The sequence below is a fragment of the Oncorhynchus mykiss genome, chromosome 6 (genome assembly GCF_057628025.1).
Source record: "Oncorhynchus mykiss isolate SJ-2025 chromosome 6, ASM5762802v1, whole genome shotgun sequence".
Lineage (NCBI taxonomy): Eukaryota > Metazoa > Chordata > Actinopteri > Salmoniformes > Salmonidae > Oncorhynchus > Oncorhynchus mykiss.
Window position 1 is genome coordinate 56,015,774 of NC_143027.1, and position 21,819 is coordinate 56,037,592.

Genomic DNA, 21,819 nt, shown 5'->3' on the forward strand with positions numbered 1-21,819 from the left:
AAAAGTTTTAAACAAATCAAGATATATATTTTCTATTTCAGATTCTTCAAAGTAGCCACACTTTGCTTTGATGGCAGCTTTTCACATTCTTGGCATTCTCTCAACCAGCTTCATGAGGTAGTCACCTGGAATGCATTTCAATTAACAGGTGTGCCATGTTAAAAGTACATTTGTGGAATTTCTTTCCTTAATGCGTTTGAGCCAATCAGTTGTGTTGTGACAAGGTAGGGGTGGCATACAGAAGATAGCCCTATTTGGTAAAATACCAAGTCCATATTATGGCAAGAACAGCTCAAATAAGCAAAGAGAAATGACAGTCCATCATTACTTTAAGACATGAAGGTCAGTCAATAGACAATTTCAAGAACTTTGAAAGTTTCTTCAAGTGCAGTCACATAAACCATCAAGCGCTATGATGAAACTGGCTCTCATGAGGACTGCCACAGGAAAGGAAGACCTAGAGTTCATTAGAGTTATCAGCCTCAGAAATTGCAGTCCACATAACTGTTTCACGAGTTCAAGTAACAGACACATCTCAACACCAACTGTTCAGAGGAGACTGCTGCAAAGAAACCACTACAAAAGGACACCAATAAGAAGAAGAGACTGGTAACGCTGTCTGTGATTTATTTAGAATTCAAGGCACACTTAACCAGCATGGCTACCACAGCATTCTGCAGCGATACGCCATCGCATCTGGTTTGTGCTTAGTGGGATTATCATTTGTTTTTCAACAGGACAATGACCCAACACAGCTCCAGGCTGTGAAAGGGCTAATTGACCAAGAAGGAGAGTGATGGAGTGCTGCATCAGATGACCTGGCCTTCACAATCACCCGACCTCAACCCAATTGAGATGGTTTGGGATGAGTTAGGCCGCAAAGCAGCCAACAAGTGCTCAGCATATGTGGGAACTTCTTCAAGACTGTTGGAAAAGCATTCCAGGTGAAGCTGGTTGAGAGAATGCCAAGAGTGTGCAAAGCTGTCATCAAGGTAAAGGGTGGCTACTTTGAAGAATATAAAATATATTTAGATTTGTTTAAAACAAATTGGGTTACTACATGATTCCATATGTGTTATTTCATAGTTGTGATGTCTTCATTATTATTCTACAATGTAGAAAATAGTATAAATAAAGAAAAACCCTTGAATGAGTAGGTGTGTCCAAACTTTTGACTGGTACCGTACATATGGAAATGCCAGAGAACGATCTCTGTTCATGAATCATGCAGAATGGTTTTAGTGTGTAGCATTTTTGGTGTTCCTCTCTGTTCAGTCATTAACGTTCAGTGTCCTTGTCTGGTGTAGTTCCGCTGCTGTGGCGTGACCAACCATACGGACTGGTTTGAGGTGTACAATGCCAGCCGCGTGCCCGATTCCTGCTGTCTGGAGTACAGCGACAACTGTGGCCTCGTGAACCCAGGGACCTGGTGGACCGCGGTAAGATGCACAGAATCACACATACACAAACAAACACACATGTACCCACACATACACTCTCCCTCTCTCCGACACACATACGCACACGCGGTTGTTTTTGTTGCCCAAATGTACAGTGCCTTGCGAAAGTATTCGGCCCCCTTGAACTTTGCGACCTTTTGCCACATTTCAGGCTTCAAACATAAAGATATAAAACTGTATTTTTTTGTGAAGAATCAACAACAAGTGGGACACAGTCATGAAGTGGAACGACATTTATTGGATATTTCAAACTTTTTTAACAAATCAAAAACTGAAAAATTGGGCGTGCAAAATTATTCAGCCCCTTTACTTTCAGTGCAGCAAACTCTCTCCAGAAGTTCAGTGAGGATCTCTGAATGATCCAATGTTGACCTAAATGACTAATGATGATAAATACAATCCACCTGTGTGTAATCAAGTCTCCGTATAAATGCACCTGCACTGTGATAGTCTCAGAGGTCCGTTAAAAGCGCAGAGAGCATCATGAAGAACAAGGAACACACCAGGCAGGTCCGAGATACTGTTGTGAAGAAGTTTAAAGCCGGATTTGGATACAAAAAGATTTCCCAAGCTTTAAACATCCCAAGGAGCACTGTGCAAGCGATAATATTGAAATGGAAGGAGTATCAGACCACTGCAAATCTACCAAGACCTGGCCGTCCCTCTAAACTTTCAGCTCATACAAGGAGAAGACTGATCAGAGATGCAGCCAAGAGGCCCATGATCACTCTGGATGAACTGCAGAGATCTACAGCTGAGTTGGGAGACTCTGTCCATAGGACAACAATCAGTCGTATATTGCACAAATCTGGCCTTTATGGAAGAGTGGCAAGAAGAAAGCCATTTCTTAAAGATATCCATAAAAAGTGTTGTTTAAAGTTTGCCACAAGCCACCTGGGAGACACACCAAACATGTGGAAGAAGGTGCTCTGGTCAGATGAAACCAAAATTGAACTTTTTAAACTTTTTAAACTTTTAAACCAGCTTTTCTTCAGCAGGGACAGGGAAGATGGTTAAAATTGATGGGAAGATGGATGGAGCCAAATACAGGACCATTCTGGAAGAAAACCTGATGGAGTCTGCAAAAGACTGGGACGGAGATTTGTCTTCTAACAAGACAATGATCCAAAACATAAAGCAAAATCTACAATGGAATGGTTCAAAAATAAACATATCCAGGTGTTAGAATGGCCAAGTCAAAGTCCAGACCTGAATCCAATCGAGAATCTGTGGAAAGAACTGAAAACTGCTGTTCACAAATGCTCTCCATCCAACCTCACTGAGCTCGAGCTGTTTTGCAAGGAGGAATGGGAAAAAATGTCAGTCTCTCGATGTGCAAAACTGATAGAGACATACCCCAAGCGACTTACAGCTGTAATCGCAGCAAAAGGTGGCGCTACAAAGTATTAACTTAAGGGGGCTGAATAATTTTGCACGCCCAATTTTTCAGTTTTTGATTTGTTAAAAAAGTTTGAAATATCCAATAAATGTCGTTCCACTTCATGATTGTGTCCCACTTGTTGTTGATTCTTCACAAAAAAATACAGTTTTATATCTTTATGTTTGAAGCCTGAAATGTGGCAAAAGGTCGCAAAGTTCAAGGGGGCCGAATACTTTCGCAAGGCACTGTAATTGTTTGGTCCAAAAACCTTCCTTGTGACCTACCAGGTAAACAAAACATTACAGTATACTGTGATAAATCTCAGACAATCCACCCACAGTCCACTGAGCTTTTGCTAAAACCCAACCCACCATTTGGGATGCACTGCTCTGCTGTGGATAACTACCTGTTCTCATATGCCTTATATTTGGGGTATAAGGCATATTCAAATATAAGGGGTATTTAACCCTATGGGCTATAGCCCATAGAAACCCAGTGAATAACACATTCTAAATGGCAAAACAGATGTATCATAAGGAATAAGGTTTTTAAGTATCTATCCTATATCTAGGAGATATAAGAAAGCTCAGGAATATATATACACTGCTCAAAAAAATAAAGGGAACACTTAAACAACACAATGTAACTCCAAGTCAATCACACTTCTGTGAAATCAAACTGTCCACTTAGGAAGCAACACTGATTGACAATAAATGTCACATGCTGTTGTGCAAATGGAATAGACAACAGGTGGAAATTATAGGCAATTCGCAAGACACCCCCAATAAAGGAGTGGTTCTGCAGGTGGGGACCAGAGACCACTTCTCAGTTCCTATGCTTCCTGGCTGATGTTTTGGTCACTTTTGAATGCTGGCGGTGCTTTCACTCTAGTGGTAGCATGAGACGGAGTCTACAACCCACACAAGTGGCTCAGGTAGTGCAGCTCATCCAGGATGGCACATCAATGCGAGCTGTGGCAAGAAGGTTTGCTGTGTCTGTCAGCGTAGTGTCGAGAGCATGGAGACGCTACCAGGAGACAGGCCAGTGCATCAGGAGATGTGGAGGAGGCCGTAGGAGGGCAACAACCCAGCAGCAGGACCGCTACCTCCGCCTTTGTGCAAGGAGGAGCAGGAGGCGCACTGCCAGAGCCCTGCAAAATGACCTCCAGCAGGCCACAAATGTGCATGTGTCTGTTCAAACGGTCAGAAACAGACTCCATGAGGGTGGTATGAGGGCCCGACGTCCACAGGTGGGGGTTGTGCTTACAGCCCAACACCGTGCAGGACGTTTTTCATTTGCCAGAGTACACCAAGATTGGCAAATTCACCACTGGCGCCCTGTGCTCTTCACAGATGAAAGCAGGTTCACACTGAGCACATGTGACAGACGTGACAGAGTCTGGAGGCGCTATGGAGAACGTTCTGCTGCCTGCAACATCCTCCAGCATGACCGGTTTGGCGGTGGGTCAGTCATGGTGTGGGGTGGCATTTCTTTGGGGGGCCGCACAGCCCTCCATGTGCTCGCCAGAGGTAGCCTGACTGCCATTAGGTACCGAGATGATTTCCTCAGACCCCTTGTAAGACCATATGCTGGTGCGGTTGGCCCTGGGTTCCTCCTAATGCAAGACAATGCTAGACCTCATGGGGCTGTAGTGTGTCAGCAGTTCCTGCAAGAGTTAAGCATTGATGCTATGGACTGGCCCGCCCGTTCCACAGACCTGAATCTAATTGAGCACATCTGGGATATCATGTCTCGCTCCATCCACCAACACCACGTTGCACCACAGACTGTCCAGGAGTTGGCGGACGCTTTAGTCCAGGTCTGGGAGGAGATCCCTCAGGAGACCATCCGCCACCTCATCAGAAGCATGCCCAGGCGTTGTAGGGAGGTCATACAGGCACGTGGAGGCCACACACACTACTGAGCCTCATTTTGACTTGTTTTAAGGACATTACATCAAAGTTGGATCAGCCTGTAGTGTTGTTTTTGTTGTCAGCACATTCAACTATGTAAAGAAAAAAGTATTTAATAAGAATATTTCATTCATTCAGATCTAGGATGTGTTATTTTAGTGTTCCCTTAATTTTTTTGAGCAGTGTATATATGTCTCACAGAATGAAATAATATAAACTCAGCAACAAAAAAAAAAAAACGTCCCCTTTTCAGGACCCTGTCTTTCAAAATAATTCGTAAAAATCCAAATAACTTCAAATATCTTCATTGTAAAGGGTTTAAACACTGTTTCCCATATTGTTCTATGAACCATAAACAATTAATGAACATGCACCTGTGGAACGGTCGTTATGATACTAACAGCTTACAGACGGTAGGCAATTAAGGTCACAGTTATGAAAACTTAGGACACTAAAGAGGCCTTTCTACTGACCCTGAAAAACACCAAAAGTAAGATGCCCAGGGTCCCTGCTCATCTGCGTGAATGTGCCCTAGGCATGCTGCAAGGAGGTATGAGGACTGCAGATGTAGCCAGGGCAATAAATTGTAATGTCCGTACTGTGAGACGCCTAAGACAGCGCTACAGGGAGACGGGACGGACATTTGATCGTCCTTGCAGTGGCAGACCACCTGTAACAACACCTGCACATGATTGGTACATCCGAACATCACACCTGCGGGACAGGTACAGGATGGCAACAACAACTTCCCAAGTTAAACCAGGAACGCACAATCCCTCCATCAGTGCTCAGACTGTCCGCAATAGGCTGAGAGAGGCTGGACTGGGGGCTTGTAGGCCTGTTGTAAGGCAGGTCCTCACAAGACATCACCGGCAACAACGTCGCCTATGGGTACAAACCCACCGTTGCTGGACCAGATAGGACTGGCAAAAAGTGCTCTTCACTGACGAGTCGCGGTTTTGTCTCACCAGGGGTGATGGTCAGATTCGCGTTTATCGTCGAAGGAATGAGCGTTACACCGAAGCCTGTACTCTGAAGCGGGATCGATTTGGAGGTGAATGGTCTGTCATGGTCTGGGGCGGTGTGTCACAGCATCATCGGACTGAGCTTGTTGTCATTGCAGGCAATCTCAACGCTGTGCGTTACAGGGAATACATCCTCATCCCTCATGTGGTACCCTTCCTTCAGGCTCATCCAGACATGACCCTCCAGCATGACATTGCCACCAGCCATACTGCTCGTTCTGTGCGTGATTTCCTGCAAGACAGGAATGACAGTGTTCTGCCATGACCAGCAAAGAGCCCGGATCTCAATCCCACTGAGCCCGACTGGGACCTGTTGGATCGGAGGGTGAGGGCTAGGGCCATTCCCCCACAGAAATGTCCGGAAACTTGCAGGTGCCTTGGTGGAAGAGTGGGGTAACATCTCACAGCAAGAACTGGAAAATCTGGTGCAGTCCATGAGGAAGAGAAGCACTGCAGTACTTAATGCAGCTGGTGGCCACACCAGATACTGACTGTTACTTTTGATTTTGAAACCCCTTTGTTCAGGGACACATTATTCCATTTCTGTTAGTCACATGTCTGTGGAACTTGTTCAGTTTATGTCTCAGTTGTTGAAATATTTACACGGTAAGTTGATACGATGCCCATCCAACCCAGAAGCCAGCCGCACCAATGTGTCAGAGGAAACACCATACACCTGGCGACCGTGTCAGCGTGCACTGCGCCCGGCCCACCACAGAAGTCGCTAGTGCGCGAGTTTGCTGAAAGTTTGCTGAAAATAAACGTAGTTGACAGTGAAAGGATGTTTATTTTTTTTGCTGAGTTTATATATTATTTTACACATTTTACCCCTTTTTGGGGGCACAAAACTTTTTTAAAACCGGTACCGGGTTACGTTTAGACGAGTCCTGTGACACTTGTGAGGGTCGTAGAACAAAACGGAGAACACCGTTGGTGTTCATGAGAGTCTCTGCTTTCGATACTGGGATACTTTGTTGCCCAAACAATTTCCAAAAATCAGTCTTCTCAAGAAAACCTCTGTAGTGTTACAGACATTTTCGTCTCCTGGTCTGACAAACAGCTCTGTATCCCTGTCACTTTTCACCGCAAACGCGGAAGGCCAACATGGGCGTATGTGGTGGATTGAGCCCATACAGAACAAAAAAACATATCTCTAGCTTAGACAGATTTTGATGGGGATTTTTTTAATTATGTTAATCAACTCTATGGGGTTTTTAAATCTGTGCCTTGAGGTCTGCAGCAGCATTGCTGATTTTCTTTCTTTTGCCCCTGGTAGTTAATTAATATATAATTCCTTGATTAATACCCTTGTTTGGTGAAAGAATCCACTCAACTGGTGTCACAGGTCTAAATCCCTGATTTATAGGGGAAGACTGAAAACCAGCAGTGCTAAAGACTGTGAGGCATAAATTCTTTCTGCCGTATACCATGCTAGGCTCATGTACTCTGTGCCAGTCCCAACGCTGTCTGACGTTGTCTGTGCCACTATCTTTCATTATTACAACAACCACTTTAGCTGCTTTAAGGATATATAAACTATTCACAATTCTATACGTGAAGACTTGTATTTGTCTCGTGGTACATTACGTCATCCTTTTCAGTGACACTGTGTTTCACGTAATGTCTCTTGAATGTTCAAAAGTTGTCGCCTAAGTGCTAACCTGCTTGTGTTGGCCATGAAAAATTCAGCTCGTTCGCTCGTCTAAATGTTGTCCCAGCACAGGGCAATGGTACCATCTGCAAGTTACTCCCAACCTTCCGCCCCTAGTGAAGGCATCCATATGGGACCCACTTAGCTAACATGATAAGGAGATGATTTGCAGAGTAAAAGGCATGTATGGGAGGATGTGTCACTTTGTGTTGGGCGGTGTAGAGAAGGGCCTGTGGGCCCGATACTCTTGTAAGTCTACCAAGACTAGCGACAGAAGGAAAATGAAATGTACCCCAACCCTGCTGTAGGCTACACTTAGGCACCCCATGCTATAAATTAAATGTGATGTGTTTTTGTATAATGTGCTGTAAAACTTTTGTTTCCATTCCTGTGTGTCTCCACAGCCATGTTACGAGCGGGTGAAGGATTGGATACAACAGAATCTGGTGGCCCTGTGGATATTTGCCTTGTGTACGGCACTCACACAGGTACAGACACTGGTGACACAATTGTGCTCTTCAGTGCACGTTGAAAGTGCTTTGAATGCTTATGCTTCAGTGGGTAGCATTTTATAGTGATGTCTATTGACAGGGAACCATAACATCTTAGCTTGGCACCAGTAGATCGGTATCTGCTTTTCCAACTTTGCTATACAGACTCCATTCTAAATATCTGTGCATATGAACGTTTACTGTAGCTTGCATGAATGGCAGGACAACAAAAGTCAGAGGAGTTGGTTAAAGCACATATTGAACAGATCTGGAACCAGGCTAATATCCCTAATAATTGATAAGAAATGGGATGATTTGAAAGTAGGCCTCAATTAACAATTACAGTGAAACCCAATTCAAATTCATGAGGTTGTTCCTTTTATTCTCAATGGAGACACTGGTCTTGTCCAAATACCCATTCTAGCTCACTACACACTTAAACTGCATACTATTTAGCACATACAAAGTATACAGTATGCCACAACTGCAACCTGCGTTGTGATAATTTTGTTGTTTGCTCTATAACCTGTTTATTAATGTGCCTTGCAACCGTGATATACAGGGCTAAACAATCAAAATAAATTCAACCACACCTTTGTTTGATCACAAAATATAGCAACCTCTGTCCAGTGAAGTCCACAAAGCATATTGCATGTACAGTTAGTTACATGACCTACAGCATGGTAAAACAAGTTCATGTTTCAGACATTTTTGGACCACTTAACTGTCACAAAGAAAACAGGATCTGCCTGCACTGTTCCAGCACCACTTTAACTTCAACATTTTAACATCAACACCACCTGTGCTTAGTCTAATAGTGACAACGAAAAGATGCCAAAAACAATTTAGTCCAATCAACGTAAGCTAAATATGATGTGGCTGTCCATGGTTCTGATTTCTGTGTGTGTGTGTGTGTGTGTGTAGAAAAACCTGTTTACCCACCCTACTTGTAGAGAAACACTAATGCCATCCTCCTCTCTTTCATGTTGACAAAACGTTCTATCACTCTGTCATACAGTACACGTTTTTATTTTTTGTTGTCCTCAGCTACCTGGCTAAAGTGCTTGCTAGCCTAATGTCCGTTCATGGGCAACGTTAGCTAGTTAACATTAGACTTTTACATCTAGCTACATATTGAACTTTCATCCTTTCAGGCCAGGGGAACAACAATGTATAAATTAATGGTTGGATCAGAATCGCAGTTATAATCATTGGCCAGTACAGATAATTAAGTTAAACCACAAGTCCAAATCACTATCTCCATCCATGGCCAATTTAGACGTTGCTTACAATGCAATACTCGTTAGAATTTTAAGGAGAACAAAAACCACTTAGCCTACATTTGAACACCACCGCAGAAGCTTCGCTATTCGGCATCTTCCCAATTAAGTAGCCTAGTTTTGTCGTTTGGCTACTTGAAGAGAACTGGGGCCAATCACTCACAGGCCACCTCTTCCCAACTTTGTGGAAAAGTGTGCATTGAATTCTACTGGATGAAGAGCCGAAATGAGTATAACATCCTGGCATTTAAACCCTACTAGATTGAAAAAAATCACGTACTAGAAAACATATTTTCTCATACTGAGAATGCATCTTGCACGTTTGCGTTGTTTCGCGTTATTGGTTAATTTCGGTAGCAAATCCCCATATCCGATTATCAACTGTTGTCAAAGCCGACATTACTATGAAATACGGGCTATTAAAGTATACCTGATTTTCTAAATGTCCCATACTATATTTAGGACACAAGTATGGGTATTCAGACACGACCACTTTATTGATGATGTAGTTGTGTCACATTGGTTTTGGTTGTGTATGTGTTCCCTTTGTGTAGATTCTGGGTTTGGTCTTCTCTATGACGATGTTCTGCCAAGCAGTCAAAGTGGAGACCTTCTACGCCTAGCAGCGTCCCCTCTTTGCCCCAAAGGACTCTGTGAATGAGTGAGGCACACACCTCTCTCTCTCTCTCTACTCTGTGACGGACCTTTCTCACCAACGACTCGCCGACCAATCCTCATGTAACATCTTCACAACGACCTGTACTGTAAAACAAGCACAATGTACTATCGGGAGCCAGTGGGTGTTTTTTTTGCTGAATTAAATGTTATTAGCTCATTTTGTGGTCAACATATATATGTAATATATAGGAGTAATCCTTTTTTAAAGATATGTTTTCAATGATTTTGAATCATTCTATAACCGTAAATGTTTTTGAAAGGAGAGGAGAGCTAAGGAATGCAGGTCAAGAGTGCATTTATTAAGACAGGCCATATGAGTAGTAAAGTGCATGGCTCTTATAATGGTGTTAGTAAATGTTTGGCTCATCCAAATCAACTTTTCCTTGAGTTTCTTTTTTATTCTAACGTCAAGAAATACTGTAAATTATAGTGCATTGTAACAGTGAATTCATAATGATACTTATTTAATAAACGAGTTCATCTGTAGGGATTTACTATGTATATAATATAATAATATAAATCAGTATGGCAACTTCAATACTAAGAATGTCTGGATGTTCACAAAATATCCTGAAAATAGAAGATGGTCCCTAGACCCCATCTCGAGTTGCACAGATCAACAAAACCAACATGAGTCATCCTAGGCTACTAAATGTCTCTTGAGATCTGGCTGTCACAGAATCTGTCAAGATCCTCGACAACGTCTCCCTGCTGTGGCCTAGGGGCATTTCTTTCCCACAGTTCTCATCAATATTGTTTCATTCACATTGAGCCAACTTCTGTGTAACCCCATGAATAACCATTCCCTGTGTCCCAGCTAGGTAGAACACACAGTCTCCCATACCAAATGCATGAGAACATCAGAAAAATCTGCAAAACAACCTTTGATTAGAAATGTTTGTGTGGGTTCACAATCTCTCTTGGTAGCTTGACATGTACTTTGATTGTCAGTGTCAGTGGAGTCTTGGTAGCAGCTGTGCATTTCTGTTTACACAATTAACACTGGGAAAATATATATATTTACAAAAACCATTATATGGGGGATTGGAAATGATAAAGACAATTACGATGGAAGCTATAATCTATCTGCAATATTAAAGCTGATCTACCCCCTTACAAAAACACTGGGAAAACCGCCTACATCTTCAGATGCTACAGTTAAACACTAGCCAGTGAGTGGTAGGTAACAGGTGTATTTCCTGTACACCACAACATCTATGACTGGACAGGCGTGCAAGCAACACACACACACACACACACACACACACACACACACACACACGCAGTCACACCGAGGTAGAGGAGACCAGGGTGGAGAACAAAGTAAGATTCTTTTTTTTTTTTTTACATCACCATATATATCTACGTTTCTAGGACTTAACAGGCTGTGGGGTTAACTATTACACAGTCTTCAATAGCCGACTTTGTGGTAATAAAACAAAAATTATTTGAAACTGATACTTGGTTGAAAATACACCAAATTGACAAATATGTAATATTGACCAAAAACGCAAAATAGACAAATTCATTTAGCCTATTTTCTATTAGCATTTAAGTATGAATTTGACTTTATTCTCTTCGTTTTTCTACAGTCTTTATTTATTTAACATTTTGCGGGATGAAATCTCTTGAGATGCACCATCTTGTTTTCAAGTGTCCAAATGAGAAAAACAAAAAACAAACAATACTTAATAACAATAATAATATGGCAACTACTGGTTAATAATAATGAAATAATAATAAAAACTTACCTTAACAGCATAAAAACATTTTGTACAACTACTAATAGGCCTAAAATGAATAAAAACTGCTAAACTACAAACTATTAAACATAAGTACCTATAATACATAGCCTACATGCATACATATTTACAAATATCTTATCATTTAGGGTGTATAGGGTTAAAACACGCTTTGGTGTTTACATTTCACTTCCTTAAGTTAGACTATATTTTTGGATGGCACGACAATGGGCCTCAGGATCTCGTTACGGTATCTCTGTGCATAGAAATTAGCATTGCTTATGAAACCAACACTTTACATTTTGCTTACATTTTGTTCAGTATATATTTACTTTAGGGCCTCAAAACCCATTGCATGACCACCAAACTGCAATATGCCTAAACCTCCCCCAGTCACTACAGGCACCCTAAAGGTTATACTAAAATGTTTCACATATCAAAGGGCTATATGTTATTTCCTTTGAGCATTGAACAAATGTCCGCACATGCTTTTCTCCCCCCTACTCTCGCCACCTTGTTGAGACCTCTGCAATTGCGCCTCGAGTTCATCATAGGCCTACTTTCTGCATGCCTCTCCCTCCACTCAGCGGAGCCATACTTCATTCCCATGTTCGCTTGCTTTCTCCCTTCCTGCGCTTGATCAATAAAACATGCGCTCTCGGTCGCTCTCTTTCACCTCTCCACTCCCTCGTCTCTCTGAAGCCGCTGACTGAGTTGATGAAACAGCAAAGACAGAGAGCTGACGGAGAGCTGCAAACATGACAATGGTTGAACTGGAGATATTTCACAGTCTGCTTGTCCTAGGAGTACAATCGTGGCCAAAAGTTTTGAGAATGACACAAATATACATTTTCACAAAGTCTGCTGCCTCAGTTTGTATGATGGCAATTTGCATATACTCCAGAATGTTGTGAAGAGTGATCAGATTAATTGCAATTAATTGCAAAGTCCCTCTTTGCCATGCAAATGAACTGGATCCCCAAAAAACATTTCCACTGCATTTCAGCCTTGCCACAAAAGGACCAGCTGACATCATGTCAGTGATTCTCTCGTTAACACAGGTGTGAGTGTTGACTTGGACAAGGCTGGAGATCACTCTGTCATGCTGATTGAGTTCGAATAACAGACTGCAAGCTTCAAAAGGTGGGTGGTGCTTGGAATGATTGTTCTTCCTCTGTCAACCATGGTTACCTGCAAGGAAACACGTGCTATCATCATTGCTTTGCACAAAAAGGACTTCACAGGCAAGGATATTGCTGCCAGTAAGATTTCACCTAAAGCAACCATTTATCAGATCATCAAGAACTTCAAGGAGAGCGGTTCAACTGTTGTGAAGAAGGTTTCAGGCCGCCCAAGAAAGTTCAGCAAGCGCCAGGACCATCTCCTAAAGTTGATTCAGCTGCGGGATCGGGGCACCACCAGTACAGAGCTTGCTCAGGAATGGCAACAGGCAGGTTGCATCTGCACGTACAGTGAGGCAAAGACTTTTGGAGGATGGCCTGGTGTCAAGAAGGGCAGCAAAGAAGCCACTTCTCTCCAGGAAAAACATCAGGGACCGACTGATATTCTGCAAGAGGTACGGGGATTGGACTGCTGAGGACTGGAGTAAAGTCATTTTCTCTGATCCCCTTTCCGATTGTTTTGGGCATCCGGAAAAAAGCTTGTCCGGAGAAGACAAGGTGAGCGCTATCATCAGTCCTGTGTCATGCCAACAGTAAAGCATCCTGAGACCATTCATGTGTGGGGTTGCTTCTCAGCCAAGGGAGTGGGCTCACTCACAATTTTGTCTAAGAACACAGCCATGAATAAAGAATAGTACCAACACATCCTCCGAGAGCAACTTCTCCCAACCATCCAGGAACAGTTTGGTGACGAACAAAGCCTTTTCCAGCATGATGGAGCACCTTGCCATAAGGCAAAAGTGATAAGTGGCTCGGGGAACAAAACATCGATATTTTAGGTCCATGGCCAGGAAACTCCCCAGACCTTAATCCCATTGAGAACTTGTGGTCAATCCTCAAGAGAGGGGTGGACAAAGAAAAACCCACAAATTCTGACAAACTCCAAGCATTGATTTTGCAAGAATGGGCTGCCAGAAGTTAATTGACAGCATGCCAGGGCGGATTCAGAGGTCTTGAAAAAGAAGGGTCAACACTTCAAATATTGACTCTTTGCATCAATTTCATGTTATTGTCAATAAAAGCCTTTGACACTTATGAAATGCTTGTAATTATACTTCAAAATTCCATAGTAGCATCTGACAAACATATCTAAAGACACTGAGGCAGCAGACCTTGTGAAAATTAATATTTGCGTCATTCTCAAAAATGTTGGCCACGACTGTACATCCCCTGTATTGTCCTGAAGTCTGAAGTCTTCTAATATCTTTTCTATTAAATAAAATGTCAGTGTTTGTTCATTACAACCACTTAATTTGTAAAAAGGTGTCTAAAGGTAGGTATAGCCCAAGGCTACATTGTGCACAGCTCTGTTCCTTGAGTGCTGCATGCAGATTTTCATTGTAGCTTTTTTATTGGGACTGATTTCTACTTTGAAACAGGTGTGCACACTCTCCAGCCAGTCACAATAAAGTACCAGGTAGAAACTAGAATCAGTTGCGCGTTCAGCAGGACTCGTGATTTTGGAAAATGGAAATATGTTATATAGAACAAGGAATCATGTCGGTTCTATGGCTTTCTGCAACGTTCGTCAACGTAACTGAACGTGATGCAGCCCTTGTGGACTTGAGGGCCTGAGTTGTGCACCCCTGCTATAGAATGATGACATTTCCACATTTCCAACTGAAGGCAAAATGGTTTTGACTGAAAATGGTACCTACGTCAGAAGTATTTTACCTCGACAAATATCCCACTTGCTTTAACCGGCATAATATCTTATTGTCAAAATTAATATATTACCACGGGTGAATTTCTGTAGTTCAATGCTTCCATTGTCTCCCCCTTCTGGCTATTGGGCTAAAAATCCATTTTGCAATCTAAAAATAAATATGGCAAGGTAAGCGAGCCCAGATAAAATTAACAAACTTGCAAAGAGGCAAAGACGTAGGACTATTCATAGCAAACGTTAAATTGTATTACCAGGTACTAGCATTTCATACATTTGTTTAGACAATATTCTTCCACCTCCACTGGCTAAGTATGGAGATACAGTGCCTTGCGAAAGTATTCGGCCCCCTTGAACTTTGCGACCTTTTGCCACATTTCAGGCTTCAAACATAAAGATATAAAACTGTATTTTTTTTTGTGAAGAATCAACAACAAGTGGGACACAATCTTGAAGTGGAACGACATTTATTGGATATTTCATTGGATATAACAAATCAAAAACTGAAAAATTGGGCGTGCAAAATTATTCAGCCCCCTTAAGTTAACACTTTTCATCAGTCTATTCTTGTTCTGAGAAATGAAGGCTATTCCATGCGAGAAATTGCCAAGAAACTGAAGATCTCGTACAACGCTGTGTACTGCTCCCTTCACAGAACAGCGCAAACTGGCTCTAACCAGAATAGAAAGAGGAATGGGCGGCCCTGGTGCACAACTGAGCAAGAGGACAAGTACACTAGAGTGTCTAGTTTGAGAAACAGACACCTCACAAGTCCTCAACTGGCAGCTTCATTAAATAGCACCCGCAAAACATCAGTCTCAACATCAACAGTGACGAGGCGACTCTAGGATGCTGGCCTTCTAGGCAGAGTTCCTCTGTCCAGTGTCTGTGTTCTTTTGCCCATCTAAATCTTTTCAGATTATTGGCTATTCTGAGATAAGGCTTTTTCTTTGCAACACTGCCCAGAAGGCCAGCATCCTGGAGTCGCCTCGTCACTGTTGACGTTGAGACTGGTGTTTCACCTTCCAGCAGTGTCTTTTTTCTGGCCACTCTTCCGTAAAGCCCAGTTCTGTGGAGTGTACGGCTTAAAGTGGTCCTATTGACAGATATTCCAATCTCCGCTGTGGAGCTTTGCAGCTCCTTCAGGGTTATCTTTGGTCTCTTTGTTGCCTCTCTGATTAATGCTCTCCTTACCTAGTCTGTGAGTTTTGGTGGGCGGCCCTCTCTTGGCAGGTTTGTTGTGGTGCCGTATTCTTTCTGTTTTAATAATAGATTTAATGGGGCTCTGTGGGATGTTCAAAGTTTCGGATATGTTTTTATAATCCAACCCTGATCTGTACTTCTCCACAACTTTGTCCCTGACCTGTTTGGAGAGCTCCTTGGTCTTCATAGTGCCGCTTGCTTGGTTGTGCCGCTTGCTTGGTTGTGTCTCTTGCTTAGTGGTGTTTGCTGACTCTGGGGCCTTTCAGAACAGGTGCATATATACTGAGATCATGTGGCAGGTCATGTGACACTTAGATTGCTCACAGTTGAACTTTTTAAAACTAATTATGTGACTTCTGAAGGTAATTGGTTGCACCAGATATTATTTGGGGGATTCATTACTTTTTAAAATATTTGTATTTATTTTTTTCACTTCACTCATTTTTACCATTTTATGTCCATTCCATGGTATCCAAATAAAAATGTATTAAATTACAGGTTGTAATGGAACAAAATAGGAAAAACGCCAAGGGGGGGAATACTTTCACAAGGCACTGTATTTACATGATTTAGCATAATTAATTAATCATTACCATTTTGTTTCATCCATGTGACAGGCCTATACGGGTTCATAACATGTGACAGACCAATACATCACGAGGCTTCCTTCTCTCTAAACTTAGACCTTGAAACTGAGATATCTTTAGTTCATTCTCAAAACGCGGTCTGGGCGTACTGCCAAATTGCAGCTACTGATAGTGAGGATTTGTGCATGAACACAGAAATTGGTTATTAGAACAGCACATTAATAGAAGACAGAAATTAATTAGAAGAAAAGCACAAACATTAAAATTCCCATTACAGTTTTTCAAGTGCAGTCACAAAAACCATCAAGCACTATGATGAAACTAGCTCTCATGAGGACCGCCACAGGAAAGGAATACACAGAGTTACCTCTGCCACAGAGGATAACTTACAGCCTCAGAAATTGCAGCCCAAATAAAGGCTTCACAGAGTTCAATTAAAAGACACATCTCAAAATCAACTGTTCAGAGGAGATTGCGTGAATCAGGCCTTCATGGTCGAATTGCTACAAAGAAACCACTACTAAAGGACACCAATAATAATAAGAAACTTGCTTGGGTCAAGACACACGAGCAATGGAAATCTGTCCTTTGCCCTGATGAGTCCCAAATGTGAGATTTTTGGTTCCAACTGCCGTGTCTTTGTGAGACGCATAGTAGGTGAAGGGATTATCTCCGCATGTGTGGTTCCCACCGTGAAAACACTGCTCAAAAGATAAAGGGAACACTAAAATAACACATCCTAGATCTGAATGAATGAAATATTCTTATTCAATACTTTTTTCTTTACATAGTTGAATGTGCTGACAACAAAATCACACACAAATGATCAATGGAAATCAAATGTATCAACCCATGGAGGTCTGGATTTGGAGTCACACTCAAAATTAAAGTGGAAAACCACACTACAGCCTGATCCAACTTTGATGTAATGTCCTTAAAACAAGTCAAAATGAGGCTCAGTAGTGTGTGTGGCCTCCACGTGCCTGTATGACCTCCCTACAACACCTGGGCATGCTCCTGATGAGGTGGCGGATGGTCTCCTAAGGGATCTCCTCCCAGACCTGGACTAAAGCATCCACCAACTCCTGGACAGTCTGTGGTGCAACACAGACTGTTGGTGGATGGAGCGAGACATGATGTCCCAGATGTGCTCAATTGGATTCAGGTCTGGGGAACGGGCGGGCCAGTCCATAGCATCAATGGCTTCCTCTTGCAGGAACTGCTGAAACAGTTCCAGCCACATGAGGTCTAGCATTGTCTTGCATTAGGAGGAACCCAGGGCCAACCACACCAGCATATGGTCTCACAAGGGGTCTGAGGATCTCATCTCGGTACCTAATGGCAGTCAGGCTACCTCTGGTGAACACATGGAGGGCTGTGCGGCCCCCCAAAGAAATGCCACCCCACACCATGACTGACCCGCCGCCAAACCGGTCATGCTGGAGGATGTTGCAGGCAGCAGAACGTTCTCCACGGCGTCTCCAGACTCTGTCACGTCTGTCACGTGCTCAGTGTGAACCTGCTTTCATCTGTGAAGAGCACAGGGCGCCAGTGGCGAATTTGCCAATCTTGGTGTTCTCTGGCAAATGCCAAACGTCCTGCACGGTGTTGGGCTGTAAGCACAACAGACTTGGAGTTACATTGTGTTGTTTAAGTGTTCCCTTTATGTGTGTTTCTATCTCAGTGTATTACATAGAACAGTAATTAGCGAGTGCATTAGCATGTATTATGCAGCATTATCATAGTTATGCTTCAAAGTTATCAAGGTTACATTTCCATCCACGTTTTGTTATATGATCATGTGTAATAACTGTCAGACCATATAACTCAACCTGACTATTTGGACAAGCTTATTCCATCAGTAGTTCTCACTCACGCGGGTGATGTGGAGGTTAAACCCAGGCCCTGCATGTCCCCAGGCACCCTCATTTGTTGACTTCTGTGATGGAAAAATCCTTGGTTTCATGCATGTCAACATCAGAAGCCTCCTCCCTAAGTTTGTTTTACTCACTGCTTTAGCACACTCTGCCAACCCTGATGTCCTTGCTGATGTCCTTGCCGTGTCTGAATCCTGGCTTAGGAAGGCCACCAAAAATTCTGAGACTATAACTATAACATTTTCCTTTCTAGCCCTTGCTATCTCCTTGCTTGCTAATTCGGCCTGCTAACTGCTAGCTTGTTTAGCCCCGGTCCGCTAACTGCTACCTTGTCTAGCCCCGGTCCGCTAACTGCTACCTTGTTTAGCCCCGGCCTACTAACTGTTAGTTTGTTAGCACAGGCCTGCTAACCGTCTGAATCGCCGCATCCCAAACACTCACTGGACCCATATTTACTTTCAATCTCTTTTCGATTTTTATTTTGTTTATACCTTCCGGTAACCTGCCTCACCCAATGTGATACGGAATCGCTACTATTTTTAATTTTTAGAACACACTCAAGAACCTCCAGAAGCTAACCAGCTAACTAGCTACAAGCTATTCAGTCATTGTTAGCCACTGCTAGCGGCTTTTACCTTTTACCTTCTGCACAGCCAGACAGTTTTTTAACCTGGATAATACTCGCCAGTCCAGCTTCCCTGCCCCATCCACCGCTGCCCCCTGGACACTGATCACTTGGCTACATAGCTGATGCATGCTGGACTGTCCATTAATCACGGTACTCCATTCTGCTTGTTTATGTTTTATCTGTCGGCCCCAGCCGCACTCAGGCTCTGTGTGTAGTTAATCCGACCCTCCCTGCCTAGTCAACGCCATTTTACCTGCTGTTGTTGTGCTAGCTGATTAGCTGTTGTTGTCTCACCTACTGTTTTAGCTACTGTTTTAGCTACTGTTTTAGCTAGCTCTCCCAATTCAACACCTGTGATTACTGTATGCCTCGCTGTATGTTTCTCTCAAATGTCAATATGCCTTGTATACTGTTGTTCAGGTTAGTTATCATTGTTTTAGTTTACAATGGAGCCCCTAGTTCCACTCTTCATACCCCTGATACCTCCTTTGTCCCACCTCCCACACATTCAGTGACCTCACCCATTACAACCAGCATGTCCAGTGATACAACCTCTCTCATCATCACCCAGTGCCTGGGCTTACCTCCGCTGTACCCGCACCCCACCATACCCCTGTCTGCGCATTATGCCCTGAATATATTCTACCATGCCCAGAAATCTGCTCCTTTTATTCTCTGTCCCCAACGCTCTAGGCGACCAGTTTTGATAGCCTTTAGCCGCACCCTCATTCTACTCCTCCTCTGTTCCGTGGGTGATGTGGAGGTAAACCCAGGCCCTGCATGTCCCTAGGCACCCTCATTTGTTGACTTCTGTGATCAAAAAAGCCTTGGTTTTATGCATGTCAACATCAGAAGCCTCCTCCCTAAGTTTGTTTTACTCACTGCTTTAGCACACTCTGCTAACCCTGATGTCCTTGCCGTGTCTGAATCCTGGCTCAGGAAGGCCACCAAAAATTCAGAGATTTCCATACCCAACTATAACATTTTCCGTCAAGATAGAACCGCCAAAGGGGGAGGAGTTGCAGTCTACTGCAGAGATAGCCTGCAAAGTAATGTCATACTTTCCAGGTCCATACCCAAACAGTTCGAACTACTAATTTAGAAAATTACTCTCTCCAGAAATAAGTCTCTCACTGTTTTGCCTGCTACCGACCCCCCTCAGCTCCCAGCTGTGCCTTGGACACCATTTGTGAATTGATCGCCCCCCATCTAGCTTCAGAGTTTGTTCTGTTAGGTGACCTAAACTGGGATATGCTTAACACCCCGGCAGTCCTACCATCTAAGCTAGATGCCCTCAATTTCACACAAATCATCAAGGAACCCACCAGGTACAACCCTAAATCTGTAAACAAGGGCACCCCTATAGATGTTATCCTGACCAACTGGCCCTCCAAATACACCTCCGCTGTCTTCAATCAGGATCTCAGCGATCACTGCCTCATTGCCTGTATCCGTTACGGGTCCGCAGTCAAACGACCACCCCTTATCACTGTCAAACGCTCCCTAAAACACTTCTGCGAGCAGGCCTTTCTAATCGACCTGGCCCGGGTATCCTGGAAGGATATTGACCTCATCCCGTCAGTTGAGGATGCCTGGTCATTCTTTAAAAGTAACTTCCGCACCATCTTAGATAAGCATGCTCCGTTCAAAAAATGCAGAACTAAGAACAGATATAGTTCTGTTATATAGATATATAGATATGGTTCACTCCAGACCTGACTGCCCTCGACTAGCACAAAAACATCCTGTGGCGGACTGCAATAGCATCGAATAGTCCCCGCGATATGCAACTGTTCAGGGAAGTCAGGAAAGCAAAGACCATCTTTTTCAATCAGAAATTTGCATCCTGTAGCGCTAACTCCAAACAGTTCTGGGACACTGTAAAGTCCATGGAGAACAAGAGCACCTCCTCCCAGCTGCCCACTGCACTGAGGTCAGGTAACACAGTCACCACTGATAAATCCATGATAATTGAAAACTTCAACAAGCATTTCTCAACGGCTGGCCATGCCTTCCTCCTGGCTACTCCAACCTCGGCCAACAGCTCCGCCCCCCAGCAGCTACTCACCCAAGCCTCCCCAGCTTCTCCTTTACCCAAATCCAGATAGCAGATGTTCTGAAAGAGCTGCAAAACCTGGACCCGTACAAATCAGCTGGTCTTGACAATCTGGACCCTCTATTTCTGAAACTATCCGCCGCCATTGTCACAACCCCTATTACCAGCCTGTTCAACCTCTCTTTCATATCGTCTGAGATCCCCAAGGATTGGAAAGCTGCTGCAGTCATCCCCCTCTTCAAAGGGGGAGACACCCTGGACCCAAACTGTTACAGACCTATATCCATCCTGCCCTGCCTATCTAAGGTCTTCGAAAGCCTAGTCAACAAACAGATCACTGACCATCTCAAATCCCACCGTACCTTCTCCGCTGTGCAATCTGGTTTCCAAGCCGGTCACGGGTGCACCTCAGCCACGCTCAAGGTACTAATCGATATCATAACCGCCATCGATAAAAGACAGTACTGTGCAGCCGTCTTCATCGACCTGGCCAAGGCTTTCGACTCTGTCAATCACCATATTCTTATCGACAGACTCAGTAGCCTCGGTTTTTCTAATGACTGCCTTGCCTGGTTCACCAACTACTTTGCATACAGAGTTCAGTGTGTCAAATCGGAGGGCATGTTGTCCTGTCCTCTGGGAGTCTCTATGGGGGTGCCACAGGGTTCAATTCTCGGGCCGGCTCTTTTCTCTGTATATAATAATGATGTTGCTCTTGTTGTGGACGATTCCCTGATCCACTTCTACGCAGACGACTCCATTCTGTATACTTCTGGCCCTTCCTTGGACACTGTGCTATCTAACCTCCAAACGAGCTTAAATGGCCTCCAACTGCTCTTAAACGCTAGTAAAACCAAATGCATGCTTTTCAACCGTTCGCTGCTGCACCCGCACGCCCGACTAGCGTCACCACCCTGGATGGTTCCGACCTAGAATATGTGGATATCTATAAGTACCTAGGTGTCTGGCTAGATTGTAAACTCTCCTTCCAGACTCATATCAA

At 43.5% G+C, this 21,819-nt stretch overlaps 1 protein-coding gene and 1 long non-coding RNA gene across 6 annotated transcripts in view; one reads left to right on the forward strand and one right to left on the reverse strand.

Annotated features, from left to right (window-relative positions):
* LOC110526175 (tetraspanin-4) overlaps nucleotides 1-10,365 on the forward strand; it is a 102,577-nt gene extending 92,212 nt beyond the window's left edge. For all 5 annotated transcript variants that reach the window (XM_021606851.3, XM_090238233.1, XM_090238234.1 and 2 more), the window contains 3 exons: nucleotides 1,308-1,439; nucleotides 7,835-7,918; nucleotides 9,756-10,365. In XM_021606851.3, coding sequence (XP_021462526.3) covers nucleotides 1,308-1,439; nucleotides 7,835-7,918; nucleotides 9,756-9,824 — 285 coding nt within the window. In that variant the 3' untranslated portion in view covers nucleotides 9,825-10,365. The remainder of the gene's footprint in view (nucleotides 1-1,307; nucleotides 1,440-7,834; nucleotides 7,919-9,755) is intronic.
* The window catches only part of LOC149982932 (uncharacterized), a 102,289-nt gene that overhangs the window by 13,619 nt on the left and 66,851 nt on the right, over nucleotides 1-21,819 (reverse strand). The gene's annotated exons all lie outside the window — the stretch shown is intronic.